An 18,911-nucleotide genomic window follows, 5' to 3' on the forward strand; every position below is an offset into this window, starting at 1 on the left:
TTTATCAAGACACAAATTTCACAAAAAAGTATGCTGGAAAGTGTTGTAAATATTTAGCAATACTGTAACTAAATGTGACAATTTCAAGGTTGACAATTTGGTATATTATCACATGAATACTAATGTAACAGATGTTGTGCACTGGAAATCTAAATCTGTAAAGAAGGAGATCCATTTTTAAGTAACTTTTTATTTGTGGATGGTATAATATGGGTGCTTTTTAAAATATTGATGACAAGGAAGTTTTTCATATAAAACTAATGTGTACAACATATTTCGATATCTCCCAAATTCATATTGCCATATTTCTATATTAGTCCCTTAGTAGACAGTCTCAAGATATTTTGGCACTTTCTTACTCAGATGAGTCTTAGAATAATATCAACTTGTAAATCTAAGATTTTATTTCCTTAATGAAGGTAAAAACCAATATTAGTTGAATAAAATACATTTATTTTTGTGTTAAAATGGTTATCATTTGCATGCAATTTTTTAACAAGTTTTTAGACTTATATCATCTGTGAACATGTCTATGAAATAACGACAATTTTTAGCAGGAATATGGTTGTATTTTGTTTTGCATCGGATATTGCTTAATATAAAGGCTTTAATAAATTTAAGTTACTAAGTTGGGGCTTTAGGATAATCTGTGGGGTTCGACTGCGACTACAATCTATGCTCTGAGCTATTGGAGGAAATATTTAACCACATCTTTGTGGCTCTTGTTTAAGGTTTCAATAAACACAGAAAATATTAATTTAGAATTCATTTTCCCGTCGTTCCCTTGTTCTTTTTCTGCAGAAGAGGGCAAAGCTTTTCTTTGTTGATGTTAAGACTTAAAATAAGCATATTTAACATCAATCGGGATTTTGAAATTTAATCTCCTTTTTTGTTCAATGTTTTTTCTCAATGTTATCGTGGGCCAAATCTTCTATTTTCCATTTTGTTACAAATTTTCAGTGTTAAAAAAAATTAATAACTTTTCCAGAATTTTTTTGTGAGTTACTTTTTTTTCTTTTTTTTGTATTTTATTTTTTCATTGTGCTGTGTTATCTATCTCTTTGTTGTTTTTTTTCTAATATTTTTCTCAATAAAATTTTGCTATCTCTATATGAAACTATAAATGGAAAACTAAGGAGAAAAAATCAAGCCCAAAACAAAATCAGCAAGTGGGCAAAACGTAAAAAAGGACTAAAAATGATTACTTTTTCTTCTCTTTGGGTATATAATTTAGTGAAAAAGGTAGAAAAACAACTATAGACATAATAATAGAGAAAATAGTGATTCTATTAGGGACGGAGAACGACTCAAAGACGATTAAAACGTTATTATTATCGAGGAAATATCTCTATCCCATTAGCGGAAAGGTTGAGATTATCAATAGAAAATTTCATCTTCAACACTGGGAAATGTAACATATAAAAAGCAGGAATCCATGACATTCTGATCAAAATTAGAAGAGGAAGGGCAACATACGGAGATAACGGAAGGATAACTCTACATGTCACTTCACAGTAGGGTGAAGTCTTCATTAGAAACTTAACGGGGAGAATTTCCAGATTCAGTCAACACCCTGTGAAAACATAACACCGTGGTAAACATTTGATCAAACAGCATATATAAGGATAAATTGTTTCTCAGAAAATTCTGGAAGATGGAGAAAAAGGCATCTCTTCTTGAATATGAGGAAGAACAATTACCTCTAAACTATCGAGTCATGAAAAAATGGATGTTTTGCTTGCTCGAGCGCCCAAATACGAAATGGGCGGTCATGTATCATTCAATATCGCTTTTACTGATAACTGGTAGCCTTATAGTTGGTGTACTGCATACGATTGAAAGTCTTGAAAAAGCGTTGCATGGTGTTGTTATCAAGTTCGAAATGTTTTTATTAGTTTGGTTTTCGTTAGAATTCGCATTCCGATTATGGTCGTGTGGTTATATCTCAAGATATCAAGGTATTAAAGGTCGACTCAACTTTTTGATGTCTCTATATATGATGATTGATATTTTTGTGATTTTATCAACGGCTATCACACTGCTAATGCAAGTCAATGGTAACTCATTTGCAACCATTCTTCGTGTAACTCGATTCATGCAAGTTTCCGTATACTGAGAGTAGACCGGCAACGTGGAGATATACGGACAATGGGAAACGTTGTACGGAAGCACTGCAAAGAATTAATCACTGTATATTTTGTAGGATTTGTACTGATGTTTTCGGCTACCTATTTGGTATACTTATGTGAGAAACATATCAGTCAAAATGATGACAAACTTAGAGAGGAGGTATCCATTAATAATATGGCGGACGGACTCTATTGGGCTGCCATTACGGTCACTTCAGTAGGATATGGTGATTTTGCTCCCGTAACTTGGGCTGGCAAACTCTTCTGCGCATTTTTCGCTTTGATCGGATGTGCCTTCTTCTCTTTACCGGCCGGCATTTTGGGTACGGGATTCGCACTGCAACAAAAGAAAGAAAAACGTTACATTAAAGTACGGAATCCTGCTGCTTATCTTATTCAAACAATGTGGCGAAATTATGCTTTGCAAAAAGGTAATGATAAGTTTGAAGCAACTTGGAACTTTCTTTTATCAAAACTTCGTGACAATGATGAGGATGATGAAACAGAGGGGTTGATTCCTTTGCTAACTGAAAAATTTCCGAACCGTTTACCTTCACCACCCCTAAAGCCACGCACGCGTCGATTCTCTTTACCCAAAATCTCCAAAATACGACCAGATGCAGAAACGCAAGTTCAGAAATATCAAGCCGCTATACAAACACCGTGTTCACCAGTTTCGAATCCGTTAATCCATTTAGAAGAAGGAATCAAGAAAATCGGGAAAATTGTCACGAAACGGAATAATAACCGTGCAGATGTTTTGAAGAAAGAAGATGTCATGTTGCCGAGAAAAGGATATCAAAAATTATCAGCATCACCGGACAAGAAATCAACCTTCTGCCGAGAGACCATTAGGCTACTTCATCAAAATGGTAATAAAGAAAGCATACAGGAGAACATACATCGACGATATAAGACGATCTATCGTTTCATCCTTAAATTACACTATAGAATTGCAATCAAATCGTTCAAAAGTAAGAGACATCCATTCGTTAATATGCAAGATCTGATGGAAAAGAATGCAATGTCGCATGTGGAGATGTTAGCCAACATTAAAGGAATGAGAGAAACAATCAATAATCTGCAACAAGAGCTTTTAGAGCTAAGATACACAATGGAAGAGATCCGAGAGGGACAATCGACAAAAAAGAAAAAGAATGTACAAAGGATCAAATCATTTAGTGAATCTGATTTGACCCAATTAAATAGGCAGCGAACATTTTGCAATGCTATAAACTAAGTATAACCTTTTTTTTGTTTACCCACGTCTTTCGATAAGGGGAGGGCATTGAGATTCTAAGCCGTGGTGCATAGAAATTCGAGACGAAATTGCAATTCCGGACAAAAAGGTTGTAGACTTTTCAAAAATGCATGAAAAATTTCAAAATAAGCTCTGAAAAACCATTTTTACCAGGACCAATGTTGTTTTTATTGTATTTGAAGAGTTTGGGTAACAATTCCATATGCCAAATTCACTCGACATTGAAGGAAATGAATTTTTGCAAAGTCTTCAGGCTATTTGTCTGAGATTGAAGATATTGAGGGTTCAATGAGTTTTGCTCTTCAACTTTTTCGAGAAAACATCTATTAGACCATATTATTGAGATGGTTTGATCAATCATAAACAACTTTTCAGAGCTCTCTGGTGCACCCACCACATGTGTGGCTGAAGTTCACCCATTTTCAGTCATTTTCAGTCATTTTCAGTCTTTGGAAGTCTAAAAACCACAAGGACTGCTAGCAAGCCTGTATAGGTGTCTTCTGCCAAATAACCACTTATGGTTCATTTGGGGAATTTCCCAGGTGTCAAAAAGGCACTATATTAAAGAATTTTTGAAAAGTTTACAGATCTTTTGCCCGAGATTGCGGCCGTTAATATTAGATGTATGTGCATCTATAATGTGAAGCAAATAAACACTTATTTGCTAGTCTTTTGCGCCTCATTGGGAGAACTAATTGTAAGGGACTAGCTGGAGTTTTTACAAGCTCTTATTTGATTTGGTTGGTCGTTAACCAGTAATTATTACTTTTTCTAAAGAACGCGTCATCTCTATCACTTCAAATGACCAATTAGTGAAGTATCTTATAAAAACTCCAGCTCATTCCAATTGTAAGGGATAATAATATACAGCAGGGTCTGTACTCTGGAGGTAACATGATTTATTACAGGGGGTAATATTACGGTCATTTCATAAATTTGCCCTATCAAAGATTTTGTAATTTTTGTCACCAGACATAAAACGTGGGGGTCGTCATAGAAATGCTGTTTCAGGATGATTTTCCCCAAAAAATTTATTTTTATTTGACCTTTACCACCTTCAACGAGCTCGCCATATTCAAAGATTACGACTGTGACAAGGTTATATCAGTATGGTAATAAACGGTTCTATAACATATTTTCTATGCAATTATCATTTCAAGTAATATTTTCTTTCCTATATATATTCATTGTCAATTTAATGTAAAACTTTTGTCTTTACTAAAATATTATCATTTATAATTGAAACCAATAAGCTTCTTTCATTCGTTCACGTTTTTCTGAAGAACCAGTATAATTTGACTTTATCATATCCCTGGTTTCTCCATTTCTCGAAATTATCGCATTCTCTTAATATTCACTTACGGCTGACATTTGCATTTTTTCACTTATTTCTGTAATCTGATTATCGTCAATATGTTCTTAGGTTTAAGTCAAATTTCATGATCTTATAAAGAGAAAGTACTCAAAAACCAACGTTTATAAGAACATAAGGCTTCGATAGCCAAAATGTTAAGAACATGTTAAGAACATTTTAAGGCTTTGCGGACTACAAAACACCCAATTTCTTAAGAAAATGGACAAAAATACTCAAAAAATGGCGAAAACAAGAACATCTCAAGAACATTTTTAGGCTTAAAACTCAAAAAGTTAAGAATATCCAAGTTGAAAAATTTTGGATGTTCTTATGAAAAAAACGTGTAATGACCAAATTCTTTTCACAATAGAGGTTCCCATTTCAAAAGTAAAGCGCCTTTTTGAGTCATACCCTATGAAATTGAAATTACCTGTTGAAAGTATAGACACTTAAAGAGTGTTGAGGAGAGCTGTTAACTTTTATTTGCACTAATACCTATATTCTAGAATGTAGGATTTCTCCTAAAATAAATAAATATACCCTCAAGTGTGTATACACGTTTTTTTTTAATTAGAACACCTAAAGTTTGGCTGAGCCTGGATGTGCTTATTTTTTTACCAATTTTCAGCCTCTTAAATGTGTTCTTAATTTTTCAGTCTACTCTAAATCGACGATATCATGCAAATAAAAAGCACTTAAAATCGGATGAGTTGGAGTTTTTACACAATCTGGGATGCGATTTTCTTTGAGTGTATTTTACAGAACAAGCACACCCGATATGTTATTCCTCCAAAACATTCTCTAACCCCAAGTTCCGAAGTCCCGAGTTGAACTATATCAATATTCTCTCCAAAAAAAATAAACAGCCCAGGTCCCGAGGTCCCGAGTTGAGCTATGTTCTCTTCACCCAAAAAACCCACACCCCCAGGTCCCGAGGTCCCGAGGTCCCGAGGTCCCGAGTTGAACTATATCAATATTATTTTCTATCCCCATTGGGATTTCGATAGAAATTTTCATCCCCACTGAGGGAAAAGGTTCCACCGGGACACTGAGACAGGGGTGTCTAAGTTGGGTTAAAACTGCTTGAAAAGAGGAAAAAATGTAGTTTCTTGTCATTTTTTTCCAAACTGAGGCTGGGCATGTTCTTACGATTGTCTTAATTTTTCGACGAATTTTAGCGTGAATGTTCTTATAAACTGGGTTCTAATAAAGAAAAATACGTGTATGTTAAGTAATCTCTAGTTATATTCAAAGTTTATTCAAAAGAGACATCGGTATAACCGGAATTGAATAGAGCTAAAATAAAGCTACAGACCGAGTAACCTACCTTGAATCATAGAGGTATAAAGAAAGACAGGAGATGAATTTGTCGGTAATTGGTCGTTAAAGTCTTTTGATTTCTTTTATGTAATAATTCAAAAGAAATTCTAGGCTCGCCCGATGAAATACGACTTTTTAGTAGAACTCAAGTTTGCTCTGAACATTCTTACTATCAGCATAGAAGATTTCTAGCCTTCTAATATACGATAATAAAATAAAATTTAGCTCCACGAAATAAGTTTGCGTTCAATTTTGTCATCCATTAAATTTTGTTTTGAATGTTTTCTCCAGCCAGAAAATTATTTCTGGTTTCTTTATACCTCCATGCTTGAATAAATCAGGGATATTTCGCCTATTCTAAAAATAAGTAACTTCAATTTTAAAGTGAAAATCAGTATTTGATAATATTAGAATTACCTCTTAAATTAAGGAATTGAATACCAACAGATAGAATTTGTCGCAGTTTTATTAGGACGTAGAATTCAGCTTTTTCACTGAATTGGCATATAGTTTAAGTCTGTAACACACCATTTGTTATCAGGTTTGTATAAAGTATATATGCATCAATATATTGGACGGATAATCAAGACAAAAATACCATTAGATGTTCGAAAAATTTTCTATATATGGATCAATAAATGGAGCTTTGACCTTCTTCAAATTCAGTAATAATTCAATATTCTGGAATTAAAGCAGAAGAAACAAGTAATTTTCAGCGCGATATTTCAACCCCTTCTCGGAATTGATTCCTTATCTTTTTTAGCATGTTCATCAGGTTTTCATAAATTGTAGCACATGACAGGTAGATTAGCTTGTATACTGTGATTTTATAAGCTAGGTCAAGTCTAATTCAAGGGAATGAACCAACCAAATTTGAATGATTTCAAAGAGGTCTGTTTGCTCTTCAATTCCCATTTTGAAAAACATAAAAATGAAAGATATTCTACGAAAAATGAAGGGATACGAGTTTAGCAACTTGGTCAAATAAGGAAATTGGATGTGGTAAACCTTATCTTTTTCAAATTTTCCTTCCTAAACTTTCCTTATCTTAATCAAGGAATTTGAAAAATATTATTGATAAAATTGAAAATAAGAAAACTCGTTAACATTTTAATTTTTATATTTTTGTTATTTTTCTTTTTAAATTTCCCTTGATGAGTAAATCATAGAAATGAAAAGAGGGAACGGTGAGTTCAGGGGTTCTATACAAATGAGAACTTAGGGGGGAATCAAACACCCTTTTAGTGGAGAGCTTAGAATTCAATTATCCCTAAGTAGGAGAGTGTTTTTAGGTCAAAGATAGCATGAAACCCTTCCAAAATTATATACTCCTTCGTTGATGCGGAATATAATTAAAAAATGTGATTAGTGAGAAATCCATGGGTAAAAAGGCCCTAGTAGCATGTAAACTCTACAAATTTACTTAATAACGAAAAAAACAAAAAACGAGATCGAGGATTATAAGGTTTTATTATCCTGTTCTGTAAACGATCGAAGATTACCACGAAAAATGATGATGAATGTAAATGCAAACTTGTAAAGAAATACAATAAGGAACATCAACTCCTTTATATTACAATGTCATGAATTGTAATTGTGATTACTCTTGGTTTTGGTGGACATCCAAATAATGTCCTTTTGAGGTTTCCCAATGTACCAGAAGAAAAGACAGTCTTTATTGTTGTTTTAAAAATATAAATTCACAAGTGGGTCCTTATCAGACCATCAGCAAAATTTTTGTTTTGCTTACTAAAGTATCTTTTACCTTTGTTTGTTATCGTGAGGTATAAATAAAAAGGTGAATTCAAAAAACTATACATGCGTCATTCGTGACTTGAGCGAAGTTGTGACAAAACATATATTCGTCAGGAGAGATTGATTGCTGAGGAATGAGTGAAAATATACATCTGGATACTATCATAGTATCCAAGAATGAAGCACCAGTTATCAAAGAGAAAACACCGTATTTGATATCTGCAGATTTTGAAGAAAAACCTGAAATCAATTATAATACAGCCAAAAAATGGGTCTACTTCTTATTGGAAAGACCAAACACGCGTTTCGCAGTGATTTACCATTTTACATCATTGATGTTAATTGTTGGTAGTCTGGTTGTTAGTGTCCTTTCAACTATTGAGGAGATGGAAGATAAAATGATTTCAGTTATGTTTTACTACGAACTTTTCTTACTGATATGGTTTTTTGGAGAATTTGGTTTACGTCTCTGGTCTTGTAGTTATATCTCGCGTTACCAAGGAACCAGAGGACATTTACGGTTTTTATTTTCCATCTATATGTTAATCGATATATTCGTCATCCTATCCACTATTACCACTTTTGTGATGCAGATCAATGGATCTTATTTCGCTATTCTACGTGTTACGCGTTTCATGCAAGTCTTCCGTATCTTACGTATTGACCGTCAACGTGGTGATTTCCGGACTATGGGTAACGTTGTCAAAGAACATTCAAAGGAACTAATCACTGTTTATTTTGTCGGATTTGTCATTATGTTTTCAGCTACATACATTGTTTATTTAGTTGAGAAACATACTGAGCCTTTGGAGAAGACAGCAGCTGATGTACCAGACCCAACACCAACATCTTCTTCAAACGAGACTTTAAGTGAAGTTACTATTAACAATATGGCAAATGGTCTGTACTGGGCCGTTATAACAGTAACTTCGGTAGGCTACGGTGATATATCACCTATTACGTGGGCGGGGAAAGTTTTTACAGCTGTCTTCGCTTTAATCGGTTGTGCGTTTTTCTCCCTACCTGCTGGTATTCTGGGTTCCGGTTTCGCTTTACAAGTAGCCAAACAGAAAAAAGAGAAACGGTACGTGAAAGTACGTAGTCCAGCTGCGTATCTCATACAAACGGCATGGCGTAATTACGCATTACGTAAGGGACATAAAGATTCGGAAGGTACGTGGAAATATTTACTACCTATGTTAAAAGATGATTACGAAACACCAAAAGAACAGACTTTGGAACAAATGATGAAATCGGAAATCGCGAAAGGAAATTATGACATGGGAACAATGTTTCCGCCCGTCTTTTCATCCGACGGGATACGCTCCCGGAACGGTGATTTCATACGTAAAACCGAATCACCACGAATGGACAAATACTTTGTTCCAATGCTGAACAACAATAACCATAATCCCTTGGAAGAAGGCATTAAAAGATTAGGCAAAATCATTGGACGAGGTACTGATACATCTGCCATGTCACAATCGAATATAATTAGCCGGGATGCTATCTTAATACCAAAATCACGGCAAAGCAAATACCAGCGTACCGAGTCTAAGACATCGTCAAATCATCATCCCCATGGAAAAAATAATGGCGCTTCTCATCATAACAACGAAATGGCAGATGTTAAAATACACCAACAAATCCGTGAGCGTTACAAAATAGCCCTTCGATTTATCATGAAACTACGTTATTTAACCGCCATCAAGATTTTCAAAAGCGTCAGACACCCTTTCGTTAATATGCAAGATATCATGGAGAAGAATGCAGTGTCCCATGTCGAGATGTTATCCCACATCAAAAATATGAGTGACTCCTTCGATGTCTTACATGATGAATTATTAGAGTTACGTTATTCTCTTATGGAAATGAGAGATGGGGACGGATTATCGTCGCCGCGCCAAAAGACCATTCAATCACCTTTCCGTTACAACCAACCGTCATTCAGACGCAGCATGAAACGCAGTCATTCTTTCACAGCTGGTACGGATCTTGCAATCTAGAAACTTTATCACTATCATGAGGATATGAACTTAACTAGCTAAAAACCAAACCGAATCGTATAATAATCATTAAGCTTGGAATTAACTAAAAAGAAGTACAACGATTGACAAAAACTTGGCTTAACTTGCCTGTACTGCAGAAACAATATTGAAGTATAATTCGAATCCATTGATGGATATACCAACCTGAGATAGAACTTGAAAACAACGCCCAACTAACACCAATGACATTAAATGAAAATTATAAATATTTTTGTGAACCAGCTATAATGGCAATATGGAATAAAAACAATGTCGATTAAATGGCGCAAGTGGACAATTTGCATTCAAAGAAGTGAAGAATAGCGTAAAAAACTTTTTTTCAGATATCTGATTATTATATATTTTTACAAGTAAAATTGTAATACCTCAAAATGCCTACAGCTCAAACATAAAGGTTACAAAACAGAGAGAATAAACCTACCGACAGCAAAAAACTTCAACTTTCAGGATGGAAAAATTCTAAAAAACTTTATAGCCATTTTTGCGACTTTTTAGGGTGAAAATGGGAAGATCGATTTTTCGATTTGGTAGGGTCCCCAATTTTCCAAACATTCATATCTGACAGGGTTCACTTTTTCAAACTCCGGCGGCACGTCCCTGTCGGCTGTTAATGGCTGTCAAGGTTAATGCCCCCCTCTGGGGTAAAAACTTTGATCGAAACCTGTACAAATAATTCATCTAAAATATTCTCAGCTTATATTTTTTTTTCAAAATTATAATTACTCAAGATTTTATAGATATACATTTATCAATTTATTTCTAAATATTTCCATCTGTTGTCTTATTCATTTACTATTCAGTAGCATGGTGACAGGGAGGCACCGAACCCCCAGCGGCTGATTTCTTGGGGGTGCACCAAAATATAAAGGGCGAAAAAAGACGCCTCTAATTACTAATTTTGGTGCCCCTTTGCTTTCTTTAAACCTTTGAATTGGCAGTTTTCGACCAAAAATAGAGAAATTACCGAAAAGTTTTCGGGCTCGCTTTGCTCGCGTTATTTTTACAAAAATCTTCTAAAATTGCCTCCCCAGTTTGCCCGAATTTCCGTTGACCTACCACGCTACTTTTATATTTTCCAGTCTAAGAGTCCTGTATCTTATCAAAAAAATCTTTGATTTGATATCCTTTGACATTGAGACGAACAGTTCTGGTTGAAAGGATAAAAGATGTTACTCGCTTTAATAGTAATTTATCATCAATCATCGCAATCACCAAAGTTCCTAATTATTGAAAAATAAAAATCTTTTAAAAGGTTTCTTCCTGAACTGTGTCTTTCCCGGTGGGGAAAATAGGTTAGTTTCAAATACCCTAGTTCATTAGTCCATTAGACAAAAAGCTTACATGCCTTGTAAAAATGAGTTTTTGCATTTTTTTTTTTGCGTGATAATGTGATAGGCTCCTTTTTGATCATGATAAGCTATATTTTGAAAGGAGGTCCACATCAGCTTAGTCTGCGTTTTTTTAACCTGCTTTATCAAATAAATAAAATAAAAAATAAAAATAAAAAAAATAAAATGCCTTGTATGAATTTCAATTTCTTTTGATAAGAGATCTCACATTCAAATTTTTTTCGACGTCTCCTGTTTTCGACACATGCCCCAAAGCTTAAACCTTCAAAGTTGGGTGGTCTTATATTGACGGTAAGGTGTTATGGTGAAAAATTGATCCTTTTAAAAAATCATACCCAAACCATAAGTCCTAAAGATTCGTTGTAATAACTGACAAGATTAGTCATTTATATCCGTTTGAGGATATGTAAATAAAAAAGGTGTAATAATATTATTGTCTTGCAAAATCATTCGGCTGATCCCCTTAATCTTCTTAAATTTCTTGCAATATTGTTGTTATTTTTTACATCCCTACACAAACACGAATACAAAAAACAAGTTAAAGTCATCCTCAAACTTTTGTCCACACTTAAAATGATCTAATAAACCATTCTTCACTACAAAATATAATGCTTACTTGAAAACAAAAGAATTGAAACCCCCAGTCATAAAAAATATCGGAATATCAATCCCCATCGAGTTTCAGTTCGTTACTTTTATCCCCACTAGCTGAAAAAAACCCACCAGGTCTGTAAGAAGGGGGTGTAGTTTACTCACTATTAAGGGTAAAAACCTTAACAATTAAGATTTTTGAACAATTAGAAATAGGAAATAAGGATGAAAATCTTTCTAGTGCTTACATAGTGTACTGAAAGGGTTCTTTACCCCTCTCTTAATGGCTATCACCCACTCACACCATCTATATACCTGCCCTCTGAGAAAACAGCGATTTTGAGTAATCTTTGTAAAGATAAATAAAGATTTTACAAAGCCATCTGAGATCGGCCCTTGATTTTTCACTAAGAGAGGGAGGAGAAAATTACAACAACCCTTTTTTATACAAATTAATAAACTTTTTTTGGCTCAGCATACGATTATGTTATTTTTGTGCCCTGAAAACTTTTAAAATGTTATGAATTTAATGAAAATGGCTTTACAAAAGAGGCTAGTCATCACACCAGTGTTACTTTTAGATATTTTGACTAAATTATACAGCATCATTGAAAAAATAGTTCTTTTAACCCTTTGTGAGTGTCAATGTCGAGTATATTGGACATGGGCTATATAGCAGGGCGAAGCCCTCCTGTAATGCCCAGCTTGAACTAGAAATCGTCATTTTTGGTCTAACTCGTTGGAATAAGATTGTGATTCTTGGTCAAGCAAAAAGAAATTCAAAAATGAGTCTTTACAGCGAGATTTTAAGTCAAAAAGTCAAAAAATGCAAAAATTGGACAAAAATCCACTTTTTGAGATTTTGATCGTTTTTGACCATTTTTGGTCAACGAGCGATCAAAGAACTTCGAAATTTTACCCTGTTTTACTTTATATTCTGTCCTCTAGCGAATTGATTTGAAGTTTTACCACTAGGCACCTTTCCGTCATTCCAGTCAGGTCTGCGCAGTGGCGCCGTAGAAGCCCAGAACCAAAGGAGACTCTAAGCTATCCAACGAGCTATGAGCAAGCTTCTAACTCCTTCTAGAATCGGAGATATAAGCTTTTAAAGTTTGAACTTTCACAAAAAAAATAGAAAAGGACCGTAGTACTGAAAGTATTATAACTCGTGTGAGAATCTTATGAGAAACGTTTTACTATAAATAAACATCAATGCCAGTAAAGAAGGTCTTTTAATTGTATGCCAAGTAAATTTTTGCGGTCTACCAAAGCACTCCAGGGTTTTTTTCTTGGTTCACTTATAGGGTACCTCCTCTTAAAGCGTGTTTGACGCATACAACACACAATAGAACACATTATCCTGAGAATTTTAACAAAAAAACAAACAGGTTGATTTTCGAGTTGATTCTAAGCAGCGCTGATTGAAATTCTTCAGGTTAAGAGTGTTGTTTACCACATATGAGATATTTAGAGACAATACCCTCATTCACTGCCGCACTTTTTTATCAGAACAAACTATATAAGAACATAAGGCTTCACTGTCCCAAATATTATAGAACAAGTTAAGAACGCTATGCCCGGAGGAGGGGTACTCAATTTCTAAACGAAGGCATGTGCGGACAAAATTTGGCTTTCAGAATCGAACCCTTACAGTACAGCTCTTCTTACCGAACATTTCTCACCCTTGCAGTGTAGTTTTTATTGCATATCTTATTTTGCCGAGGTCACCCAAAAATGAGCCTGAAATGTTAACACAATATGAAAAACAAATCAAAATGGGTGCAAGTCAAAACTATAAAGATACATCAGATTTTTACTGTCAAACTTGCGATTCAGCAGTCCCATCAAAATTTGGTATTTTCTCAAATTTTACACCCTTACGGTGCACTTTTTCCCACTTGCTCACAAACAACCCTTACAGTGAACTTTTCAAAGTCCAAAAAACCTACCCTTAAGGGCCGCACGTCCGGTAGGTCTCTTACCTGGAGTCCCCCCCGGGCCTTGTAGTGCACTCTCTCAAAAGAAAGTAGACCACACTCACCAAAGGTGAAAATAAAAACATTAACACATAAAGAAAAATCAAAAACTTAAGAACTTTCGAAGGCTTTAAAACTTTCTTATAAAAAACGTGTACATTTTCATCCACGCTGGTTTGCAAGTAAAACGATAATTATTCGATTCGAACAACATCAATCAACGACAACGCCCATATAAGTTATAACGTTAGATAAACGTTGATATGATGTGTATCCATTTGCACAATAAATAATTTGCATACGGAAAGCTTGAGAACTTTCTTTAAGAGGTTCACATAAACCTGTGTGGTATTTTTTCCCAAGAAATAAAAATGACTTTGGCAACACTCATTTATTATAGTGGTGGGATTTTATTTATTTATTAAAAAGTTTGTAAACGTAAACAGTAATGGAATTTGTTCTCCCAAAAAAGTATTATCGAACCAAATATCCTCAGGTCAAGATTCTATTTGGGTAATGTAGATATATAGAAGGCTGGAGTCATCAGGAAGACTACTTTTCGCTTTTCAATATACGGTTATACGATGTAAGACACCAAAAATACCCCTTTCTCACTGACCCGGTGGGACCTCCTCTAACTTTGCCAGCGAAACTACTCCGATTTTTGTCCACGCTGAAATCCACCCATTTGTGCCTAAGTAGCCCCCCCCCCCGAAAATATGACAATAATTTGAGATTAAATCGGTCATTTTAAAAGATCATCATATGCATTGTAAAGTTGTTCGTTGGTTGTTACTCATTTTGGTTATATCGCCATATTCTTTTGAGACTTTTAGCGGTCCTGACGTATCGTCGAAGACTACTTTTCACTATTTTCATTAGCTTCATTGAATTCAACACTTCCTTAAATATATTTATATTTATATAGCTATTCCAGCCGTAATGATTTTCAACAGGAGGATTTGTCTATTCTTGATATTCATGATGTAATCTTTTCGTTGATTAACACTCTGAATCAAAACATTAGGCACCCTACGAGGGACTGATTTTTCTATTTTGGTGTTTTTGCGACCCTACCTGGGACTTGTGGAGGTTAAAAAGGTACCCTGACCAGCGGAGCATCCCCGTAACCCATCTTGCCCTAGTACCCCCCCCCCCCCCCGGATACAGAAGTCCAAATACTCCAAATCAAAGAAGAAAATCTTTCATTGAAATTCTTTAATTATCTACAATAGATTTCCAAAAGATATTTAATTCTATTATATTACGTCACCAGATATATATTTTTTTTAATTTTATTTTATCAAAGGATTTACAGTCAGTGGCGTTGTGGCAGGGGGGGCCGGGGGCCCCCAGCGGAGCTTTTTTGAAGGGGCGCCGAAGAGCATGGGGCGCCAAAAGAGATTTTTAAAACTCTATATTAAAAATCATACTTTATGTGCCTTAAACTGCGCCCCAGAACCAATTTTACTGAGTTAATTTTAAAATGCTTGCAATTTTTCGCTCGCTTCGCTCGCAATAGAGTTAATTGGTAACTTCATCTTTCCAACCTAGCTAATTTACAAGTTTTTTTGCATACAATATAGCATTATTTTAAATGAAAATTTAACTGCGCCCCAAGACCAATTTGCTGACAACAATATTGAAATTATAAAACATCAATTTTCGCTTCGCTCGTATTACACATTGCACACTAGCAAGTGTCAAATTTGTCTATTTTTATTTAGTGATTTAGGGTATCTTGGCAGTCGATTTTCAAAAATTTTCTAGTCGGCCCCAACCATGGTGGGGCTTGTTTTTCCCTTTTCAATCCATCAAAGATATATCTCCTCTTATCCACTAAATATTTCCTTCCCTCATTATACCTAGGCAAATGAATTAGTAAAAGTTTTAAAACTGATGGGTAGGGCGCCACTTTGGAAAATTGGGGGGGGGGGCGCCATTTGAAAAAAAATTGACTTTGGCCCCTCCAGAAAAATTTTCCCACAACGCCACTGTTTACAGTCCAGGCACACTAGGGCCTCTAAACCGGTCTATCTACATAATGATTACAAAAGTGATCTTGAATCGTAACGTAACGGGTGCTTTATCCATGCAATCCTTGATTGACTTAGCATTAACAACATTTTTTGAGAGCTGGTTCCACGCCGATATGCATCTATAATAAAATGATTTTGTTTGCACACCCCTTAATCCATCATCTGAGAAATTAGGGATCAATTCGTAATCATGTTTACGATGGGGACGAGTTCGGCGAGAAAACTTTTTGACGATGGTATTTTTGTCATAGAAGTGAAGGTGTTTGTATATTTGAACCATGTCGCCAAATTGTCTCCTAAATTCAAGAGATGGTAAGTCCAGTTTTCGCAGGCGCTGCTCGTATGTTAAATTTCGTAGACGATGTACCATTCTTGTTGCACGCCTTTGAACCCCTTCAAGTAGGTTGACGTGCTTACACAATCTAGGTGACCATACAGATTGAGCATATTCCAAATGAGGTCGAACAAAGGTGGTATACAGTGTGTAAAGTGTCCTGGGACATAATTCCTCGAAGCCTCTTCTACACCCCTGCCTCTGTGACCCAGTGGGGTCCACCCCACTCGTCACCCCAGTGAAAAATATTCCCAAAAATCGCCCATTTTTTCACCCCAGTAGATAAATCACTCACCCCACTGGAATACTGTAACGGAAAATGACCCCATTGAAAGATACGAAGAATCCGCACATACCCCACTCAAAATTTTATGATTTTGACGTACCCCAGTAGAATTCTCAAAAGATTCACCCCATTAAAATCTCCCTACTCTTATGGAATCAACTTTTTGAATTAACGAAATGCACAAAAAGGCTCAATTTTTTTGCTCGCTTCGCTCGCAATCAAAAATGTATAATTGTCCATATCACCGCGTCGTCAAAAGTAGTAGTAATTTATGATCTAAACAAATGGTCTAGAATATATCCGATATGTATGAAAGTTCTCCTATCTTTAATAATAAAAAGGCAAGAGCAAAATGTTTTTCCGTTTTTCAGTCAAGCTTTTCTCAAAAAATAGGTCGGTCGTGGGTCGATCATTCAAGTTCGTAAATCAGAAGCGAAAATAACGATGACCTTCAGGTAGGCTTGATGACTAGAGAAAAATTCATGAATATGCAAGTTGCTGGGTTAAATTAAAATGAAGCATGAAATTTGATAGGACATAAATAAATTAATTGAAATTGTTTTGTTTTTTTTTCAAAGTAGCAAAATTCGTAAAAAAGGAGCCTACACAAGAGAGTCAAAAATCTAAAATTTATAAAGTATGAGTATACAAGAAAGTCCTTTTAATTTATGCAGTTAATTCTAGTCAGTAGGGCAAAGTCTCCCGATTGGGAGACAATCCTGCTAATCAAACTCTGTGGTGATACTGTCTGCGTGAATTCGCGTAAAAATATTCTTGCTTGGAAAAGCTGATGAAAAATTTTCAAAGTAGAATATTTTAAAATTTTGTCGGTCAATTTTAAAATCATTCGGTCAAAAGTAGAAAAAATTCATTTATCTTTCCATTGATCCATTTTTTAGCTTCCCCTTTTGCCCCAATGTCCCCCCTTTTTCACTTCAAGATTGACGTTGTATGGACGTTAAATGAATGTCGCTCTTGCAAACGGGATTCGTCTCCCAAACGGGATTCGTCTCTCGATCGAGGTATATTGCCCTATTGTTAGTAATGGATGATGTTTCGTGTTTTTATGATCAAAATGTCTTATACCTCACCGTTTCAACGCAGTTGAAAAATATATTCCCTACCAGTAGCCTCAGAGATGGTGTAACAACGACTCCGCACTACATTTTATTATTTAACATTTGACTAGCACTACTAGCTACTCTACCTCAGAATAAACTTTCAGAAAGATTTTCTTCACTCCAGTGATAATCAAGCAAAAATTGGTCACCCCACTCAATTTTTACGGAAACATCTTGCACCCCAGTGAATTTCAGATTTTTCACATCCCACCCCACTGGATGTTTTACACCCACTGGGGCACAGAGACAGGGGTGTTCTTCTGATCACACCGAGAATTGAGTTTGCTTTCTTGACCTGTTTCGATATGTGCTCTTCAAAGGTGTAATATCGGAGTCGATCAGCACACCTAGATCCTTTTCAAGGGAAACGTGTTCAAGTTGGTTTCCATCTAACGAGTATGGGTGTGAACTCGGGTGTGCATGGATGATGTTCTCGAATTTCCCGAGAGTTAGTACATGGCAATTATCTGGATGGAATTTTAAAAGCCATTTTCTCGACCAATTTTCCAGTTCAATGATGTCCTGTTGGATTGTCAAAGAATCCTCGATTGAGTAGTTGATCTCTTTGACTATCTTCGTATCATCGGCAAATAGGAAAATGATATTAAGCTTTCTTTTTCGTAAACCCCCGGTTTCAATACAAAATAGGTTAGCGGGCCAAATTTTTTGCCACCAATAATGGCGGCAAAGTTGTTTAGGCACATTGTGATAAATAACGAGATTGCTCACGGGAATTTCTAGCCCGCGCGAGCAAACCCGCACCTGTCAATCACTTTTTAGACCTGTCAATCACTTTTTAGACCTGTCAATCATTTTTTAGACCTGTCAATCATTTTTTAGCAGTTAGTTTTCCTTTTTTTCACTGGTGGTTCTGAAAAAAGTGATTGTAGGATAATAGAAAAGACGAAAATCAATTTTCATGCATTTTTTTAGTTGAAAGTTTTGGAATACTGGATTTTCAAGAGAAGGGAAAGTCATGACTCTTAACTCTTGACTCTTACCCGCTAACCAGCCTGATCCATTTTGAAATACTGTACTTGAGTCAAACTGTACTGTAGTCAAAGTTTTTGTTTCTTAGAATTATAACGGGAATTTTCAAAAATATCAATAAGAGATCATAAAAACCAGAAAAAGTTTGGCCAATGCTGACAAAAAAACACAAACTTCAACGCACCGTATAGGATTTGAACTCTCAAAAACATCATCCGCATGTATCTCAGCGCATCGCCTTATCCGCTCGGCCCTCAAGCGTTATAAATAACCAGACAATGAGGGCGATGATTTTATTTGCCATGATCTGTATAATTTTATTTACCCTGTCAAGGTATTAACTTCTTAAAAAATGATT

The 18,911-nt window shown here is 35.4% G+C and overlaps 2 protein-coding genes across 2 annotated transcripts; both read left to right on the top strand.

Moving 5' to 3' along the window:
- Positions 1 to 1,169: 1,169 nt before the first annotated feature.
- Positions 1,170 to 3,888, top strand: LOC136807649 (potassium voltage-gated channel subfamily KQT member 2-like). Its single transcript, XM_067064243.1, is given in 2 exon segments — positions 1,170 to 2,102; positions 2,105 to 3,888. Coding segments are annotated over 2 exon segments (1,713 nt in total). The 5' UTR covers positions 1,170 to 1,654; the 3' UTR covers positions 3,370 to 3,888.
- Positions 3,889 to 7,698: 3,810 nt separating this feature from the next.
- On the top strand, positions 7,699 to 10,633 carry LOC136807650 (potassium voltage-gated channel subfamily KQT member 2-like). The gene is made up of 2 exons (XM_067064244.1): positions 7,699 to 10,261; positions 10,295 to 10,633. Exon 1 carries the CDS (start codon positions 7,954 to 7,956, stop codon positions 9,823 to 9,825), a length of 1,872 nt encoding a protein of 623 aa, XP_066920345.1. The 5' UTR covers positions 7,699 to 7,953; the 3' UTR covers positions 9,826 to 10,261; positions 10,295 to 10,633.
- Positions 10,634 to 18,911: the final 8,278 nt, after the last annotated feature.

Source organism: Clytia hemisphaerica, unplaced genomic scaffold (assembly GCF_902728285.1).
Source record: "Clytia hemisphaerica strain Z4C2 unplaced genomic scaffold, Clytia hemisphaerica genome assembly, whole genome shotgun sequence".
Classification (NCBI taxonomy): Eukaryota; Metazoa; Cnidaria; class Hydrozoa; order Leptothecata; family Clytiidae; genus Clytia; species Clytia hemisphaerica.

Coding starts and splice junctions, on each gene's coding strand:
- LOC136807650 (XM_067064244.1), top strand. CDS start 7,954: ATGAGTGAAAATATACATCTGGATACTATCATAGTATCCAAGAATGAA.